The sequence below is a fragment of the Telmatherina bonti genome, assembly GCF_933228915.1.
Source record: "Telmatherina bonti genome assembly, chromosome: 3".
Taxonomy (NCBI): Eukaryota; Metazoa; Chordata; class Actinopteri; order Atheriniformes; family Telmatherinidae; genus Telmatherina; species Telmatherina bonti.
Window position 1 is genome coordinate 33,029,262 of NC_136621.1, and position 6,844 is coordinate 33,036,105.

The following is a 6,844-nucleotide window of genomic DNA, read 5'->3' on the forward strand; positions in this document are numbered from 1 at the left end:
TCCAGAATGACATCTTTTGAATGATATGAAGTTTTCAGGTATAAAAGAGAAAAAGCTTTTTTTTTTTCAGTTATTTATTAAGATATACATACCGAACTGCAAAAATCTGGTTTACAAAATTTTCATTCTAGCAAACTGGCTTGAGATGTACAGAGATTTGGGAATAGGAACATGGAAAACATGTTAATTCAGCAGGTGTGAATGCAAATGGCATTTAAAAAAAAATGTTCAGATTGACCAAAAACAATTAGTTTAGGAATCCTGTTTAAAAATAAAAGGATCAGTCCAGTTTAATCATTGATTCCACCTTCAAAGAAACCCTATTTTGCCTTAAATGCCAGAAAATAAGCAACCGTCCATTTTTTCACAGATTTTTACCCACAGATTAAGGTGAAAATGACCTGGAATTTTTTGCACCCTTAAAATGGGTGCCAAAAGTAGTTTTGCATGTTGCAGAAAGTTTAATGAAAAAGGAGTATGGTGAAATGCAATGAACGGTGAACATGAGGGGGACATAATGCATCTATAAAAGCCAACAAAGCACAAGGTGGGAGGGTGAAGGAATTAGGCTGGTTGTAAAATTTCCAATGGGGATCATGAAGAGGGGAAGCTCCAACATAGAGTGTCTGCTGAAGAGTTCTTTCCAAAGGGTTACGTACGAGCACTCCTCTCAGTTTCTGCGAGACACTCCCGGACCAGTGCACGAGCATGGATAATTCCTGGACAAGAACACCACAAGGTCCATGTTGAAAAATGAAAACAGTAAAACCAGATTAAAGAATGAGTTTACCCCGATATGATGATAGAAACTGCTGATGTATTAATAGCTGATTTCAACATTTTACTGCTACTACTTGGCTCTCGGCTCTCTAACCACCGGTAGAAACGAGCATTAAAACAAGAAAAAGAGTCTGCACTGCTCTTTTATTGACACGAAGTAACCAAAGATAGAGAACAAATTATGCTCTTTTCCACTAATCAGTTACCATAATAAGCATTCTTCCTGCTTCCTCGGGTCTTATTTGTATCAAGACAGAACAATTAAAAATGTTTTCATGACACACTTCTACCATAATTTGTCCTGACAACATAAATACCTCTCTTTAGTCTTTCCATCGCGCTCTTGCTCCCGGCATACGTAGGCCTGATCTCACGGCTCATCTCCTCAATGACAGACAGAAGTTCGCTGTAGGTGGACCCTTGAGACACTTTGACAGGCTGTATTTTTACAGACGTGATGTTTAGAGAGAAGCAAAACATTACTTGGCACAGCCGAAAATTAACATCACAAGCATACAGCAACAATACTAAGTGTAGAAAGGAGTTTTTCTTTACACGATTAGAAGCAATGTAAGGCAGCTTTTACATTTAGGAATCATAAAAAGAAAAAATCTTTTCACTTTAATCTGTTTCTACTGCACAAGTTTAGCAGCAGGTCAACTAAAAAAAACTAAAAAAATAGAGGAAAAATTCCTTGCATAAACAGTATCTGGCAAGTTAAGCTTCATTTTGATGGGACAGAAATGTGCAACCTTGCATTGGGCTGACCTAATCAGCAGACTTGTGCAGAGCTTGACATCAAACTTTGCACAAGTCTGCTAATTAGACATTGATTTAAATCAGGTGTGTTGCAGCAGGGAAACTCGTAACATTTGCAGGACTGTGGCACTCAATGACTGGAGTTGCCTACCCCTGGTATGGTGGATTAAACAACCCGGATCCATGCATTACACAGTATCAATGCACTTTGCTGTGCATCATGGTGTTCTAGACTCTGCACATTAACTTGTGGACATGCGATAAGTGCATATATACCTTCAGCACAGAAGACTGACCTTCACTGCCCAACACAATGGTGCATGACCCAACAAAGCTCATTTTCTCTGAATGAAACAGAAGCTCCTCTGATTAAGTAAAATAAGAATTTCAAAGAGCTCTGAAATATAGTCAGGATGTTATTTTGCTTCTCCATTTATTGTCCACCATTTTTAAAATCTAGAAGTATTGCAAAATCAGCAGCTGTTCAGTGGCAAAGATGCATCAGTGTATATTCACTCATTACATGTTACTACTTTGCTAAAAGCAATTTTATCTGCTTAATTTATCTTAATTTTATATGCTTAATGTACACATATGAGCTGGTCACATGACTGACGATTCCCATTGAAACCTTCTAAATAAATATTTTAAGGGTAAATTTTCTGAAGCATAACAGGGATTTTTACTTAGTTATTTGATTAATAGATAATTAATAAACATATATACATTTGTGTCAACCAAAGAGTCAGCTTCCAACTGGCTGTGAGACCCTCCTACCTTGTACGGTACACACCTGCAGCTGCCTTAAAGCAGCAGCTCTTCAGTATTAATCATTAGTATTTACAGTCCTACTTCTATATAGTTAATTAAATATATGTAAATGTTTGAGGTTCAGTCAAATGTAGTCAAAGATTTCACATAAGAATGAGATTTAATTATTGACTGAAAAAAATGCACAATGTCAAGTGCCATACTGATTTGAAAACATACCTGAACAAAGCCCATAGAGGGTGGACCAAAGTCACTGAAAGCTGGTCTAAAGTTGGATGACGAGGGGAGAGATGGAGAGGGCACAGAAGAGCCTGATAAAAAGACCAAAAAAAAGTATGATCTTACAAGAAAAAACACTGGCAAGGATATAAAACATCTGGTATTCGATTCACTTTAAAATGACTGGCTAATCTTTCCACTTATAACTCATTTTCAAGTACTTCATCACTGGTACACGGTTTAGTACTACAATTAACTTATATGATGAATAAAAATCATTAATTTCTTTAATCTTCTTCCACTTTGTGGGTAAAAAACCCTTTGGCTAAATTATTATTATCACTATTAAAAACACAATCTTAACAATTTAATAATGTAATGTAATGACATATTGATGTATGATGGTGACCAGATTGTTTAACAAAATGATTTTCCACAATCACAGTGTAAATGTCCAATGACAAACAAATTAACTGTGGAAAGATGAGTGAATGAACAGCATTAAAGCTACCTGGCGGAGTGTGGTTGGAGCCAGATGGCGCAGGAGCAATGGGTTTATAACTCATGGCGATTTCAGCAGGCAGCTCCACGTACGACACGCTGCTTCCGTCAGTCCCTTCAACCCGATGCTTATACAGCTTTACTGTTGATGATGAGCTCCTAAGAGCTGATACACATGTAAACAAAATATAAACAAGTTCAGAGGCCAACAGATTTATTGGTCGGTTTGTATTTCCATCACAAATTAAACTAGTTGCAGTATATTCTTCAATATACAATGCCCCTCACCACCTTCTAAATCTTCTGTGACAAAAAGAAAAGATGATACATACAAGGTGCCTATTATATACTATAAAAATGTCACAAGAGATCACTTGACTGAATTTTACAAGTTTGTAATTACATTTGTAAATCTTAATTTTAGTAAATTCAAAATATTTGTCTGTTCATCTGCTGTCTGATAGCAGTAAAAATACTTCATATAAAAGTGCATAACTGGAATTAATCTTTAACTGAATTATGTGATTACAGAAGTAGAAAAGACACCAAACAGCAGCATAGAAAAAGGCATATATGTCACACATATTTTGGATATCACCACTCTGTCTAAAAATACAAGATATCTTTGCTATACTTTGTGTGTTCTGGCAGACTTAAAAAAAAAAAAAAAAAAAAAAAAAACTCGAAAAATAGGTCATTTTGGACTACTTGCATCATCAAGTAAAATCTTTCACACATGTTTGCGGAATGTCACAGCTGACCCAAACATGGAACAACTAATGAGTTTGTGTATTTTAAGTGCTATGCATTAATATCAAAATTAAATAAATAAATAAACAAATAAATAAATATCCCTTCAGTGAGAGCACCAACTGTTGCTATTAACAACACAATTTAGATGGCGTTCTAGTTACAGCCTACACAATATTATATGTCATAACATAAATATATTTCAAAGATCATTCTTCATAATGTAAGTTATACATTTCCACATGTCCTGGGGTCTATAACACAATATAGACCATATAAGAGGTTTCACAATTTTTTCAAATTTAATATTGCTAACAAAATGTGAAGGACAGTGTTAATCCACTAAAAAGAAATGTGTGGCTTCACTGCTGCACATATCTGACTGTATGTGCCATAATACTTACACTATCGGGTCATCTGACAACAATCTGCTTCCTGTTTCTTTGTAGGTAATTTAATTTACCACAGAGTAATCTCATTATAAACTCTGGATGTAACGTCCACTCTTCACCAGGATAAAATCAATGAAAATATTTTACCTTATTCTTTGATAAGTATGATTTTAAAAAAATTCACGTTCTACTGTTACACTACTGTGACTTTCAGTTGTAGAAATATAGTTATGTGCTATATACAGTTGTGCTCTTATGTATTCATACCCTTTCATTAAAGAAAAGGCTGAATTTACAACAGTCACTCAAATAACTGGAGACTTAAAAAAGAACAATAACTAAAAATTTGCAAAAATATAATTTCGTAATATAAGACATTGTTTTTTCATTTAACTGGGTTGAAGAAAGAAAGAAAAAAAAACAAACAAATTGGTCCTGGACAACTTAGATAATTTTTCTGATGAAGGGTGGGACAAAATACCTGTCAACAGGTGCAGAAGTCTGACTGAGAGGAACAGAAAACACCTGACGGTAGCAGAAACATTAAAGGATTGTTCAACAAAATATTAATTTATGACTGATGTAATATGTAATAAATTCTCTTATTTGTTTGCTTTTTAAAAACAATATTTCTATTGAACCAGAATTGGAAAATAATGTAATGATTTTCATAAAATTTTTATGTATTATTACTTTAGTCAATTTCAGCTTATTTTTACAGGCAGCTGTTTTTTTCCTTCTTTAATGAAAGGGTATGAATAAATATGAGCACAACTGTAAATACCAGACGAGAGGATTTGCTCATATTGGACATGTCAGATGAGGCAATGTCCATTCACTTGACATTTAAAAATAGTCAACAACATGTTACATCTGATAACAAGTTAACTTTACTGTTAAATGCATAGAAATAATATATTTCAGAGCGCAGAGGTCTAAATGTGATCGACTGGTTGTTCAGTATGAGCGAAACCAGAGGTGGAGAGTGAAACAAAAGCTTGTCAGAGGTGGAGAAGGAAACAAAAGCTTGTCAGAGGAAGGTGCCAAGCTAACTACTACTTGGTAGCATTAGCTGGATTAGCTAGCATCTGCCGGTTAGCATAACAACATAAGTATTATTTAGGAAAATGAGCTGGGATAAAACGGTAGTATTCTACATATGGACGCGACATAATAAAGCCTTGACTACACATGCGACTATTGAGAATGCAACAAATGATCCAAAAGTAGTTATAATCTTTACCTTTTTATGGAGAGCTGAAATCTTCTGTGGGACCTGAGCCCTGGCTCTTCCTCTGTGTGTGAGCATGCGCAGAAGGGAAGCATGGTGTTGTGTTTTTATTTTTTTACACTTAGAGCGAAGTGATTGGTTACTGACTGACTCCTGCTGAACTAATAGTATGACTCCACAACCTCCACATTAAACCATTAAACATGAAACATTAAACCAGACAGTGTCACTTTCTCATTAGAAAACATTAGAAAAAGCTCAGTTAATTCAATTCAATTCAACTTTATTTATATAGCGTCAAATCAATGCAATGCCATCTCAAGACGCTTTACAGACAGGAAAAAGAAAACATAATGAAAGACAATTCATAATAACCTATATAAGGAAACCAATAGATTGAGTTGGATGCTCCAACTCAATCTCCCATCCTGAGCAAGCACACTGGCGACAGTGGGATGGAAAAAAACTTCCTTTTAACAGGAAGGAAACCTCCGGCAGAACCCAGCTCAAGGACAGCCAGCCACCTACCTCTGCCTTGTGGGGGGAAACATTTACATTTACAAAAAACGTTTAATTTCCGTGCATAGTTAAATATTTCATATTATGATATAGATATTTGCAAATATTATTAATTTGATCTTTAAAACAAAGCAAAGAATAAAACATGCAGCCGAGAATAAACTGAATGACTAAAGAGATTCAAATTCTTTCCAATTTAGTCTTTTCCAGACAACCATGAAAAATTTTTTATTGATTGATTGATTTTTTGTCAGGCTTTTAAACAGCAAACGTTATCTCAATTTATTTATTTATTTTTTTTCCCTAAATCCAAAAACAATATTAATTGTATCCAGACTCAACGGGAAAGACAGCAAAAGTCACAAAGAAATTAACTGAGGGAACCGTCACCAGACTTGGATTTCACTCTGACCAAACCTACAAGATCTGTGTATGAAGACCAAAGCGGGGCTATGCTCTCCTAGACATACAGTATGAGGGGTGGGCACATTTTTGTAATCACATTTTAGGACTCATTACTGTGCATCAGTGGCTGTTTAGCTCTCGTGAAATTTACCACATCTTTCCATGAACGGAAGGATATATTTGACTGTATAATTAAACTAAATGAAATAAATAAAAAATTTCAGACTAATTCATTACTTTATGAAGGATTCTTTCATTTTAGTATAATTAGAACCACTTACAAGGACGTGATTTGCTCGTTATTTTTCCAAAGACAATACAGGAAATTTCATTACATTTGTTATTCAAGCCGTTATGGAGTAACTAACTAGTTTTTCAGCTGAAGAGAAAACATAAGCAGATTTATTCAGTTTACTGTTAATAACATGAGAAGTTTTTATGTCAAACAGTAGAGTAGTTCTATGAATTGGAGGAGTAGATTGTTAAAATTAAGCTTGTGCTTAATTATTTTCTTAAT

At 34.7% G+C, this 6,844-nt stretch overlaps 1 protein-coding gene across 1 annotated transcript; it reads right to left on the reverse strand.

Moving 5' to 3' along the window:
• Positions 1-73: 73 nt before the first annotated feature.
• Positions 74-5,467, reverse strand: cdk2ap2 (cyclin dependent kinase 2 associated protein 2). The gene is made up of 5 exons (XM_079238395.1): positions 5,416-5,467; positions 3,041-3,196; positions 2,530-2,621; positions 1,098-1,218; positions 74-719 (listed from the first exon to the last, which is right to left on the reverse strand). The coding sequence occupies exons 2-5, from the start codon at positions 3,093-3,095 to the stop codon at positions 652-654; spliced, it is 336 nt and encodes a 111-aa protein (XP_079094521.1). The 5' UTR covers positions 3,096-3,196; positions 5,416-5,467; the 3' UTR covers positions 74-651.
• Between the last annotated feature and the right edge of the window lie 1,377 nt (positions 5,468-6,844).

Bases quoted from the DNA above. Each gene is read 5' to 3' on its own strand.
- cdk2ap2 (XM_079238395.1), bottom strand. From the start codon at position 3,095: ATGAGTTATAAACCCATTGCTCCTGCGCCATCTGGCTCCAACCACACT. The intron at 2,622-3,040 runs GTAGCTTTAATG...TCTTTTTATCAG, and splicing joins CTCCAACCACACTCCGCCAG to GCTCTTCTGTGCCCTCTCCA. The intron at 720-1,097 runs GTATTTATGTTG...GTTCTTGTCCAG, and splicing joins GATGGAAAGACTAAAGAGAG to GAATTATCCATGCTCGTGCA.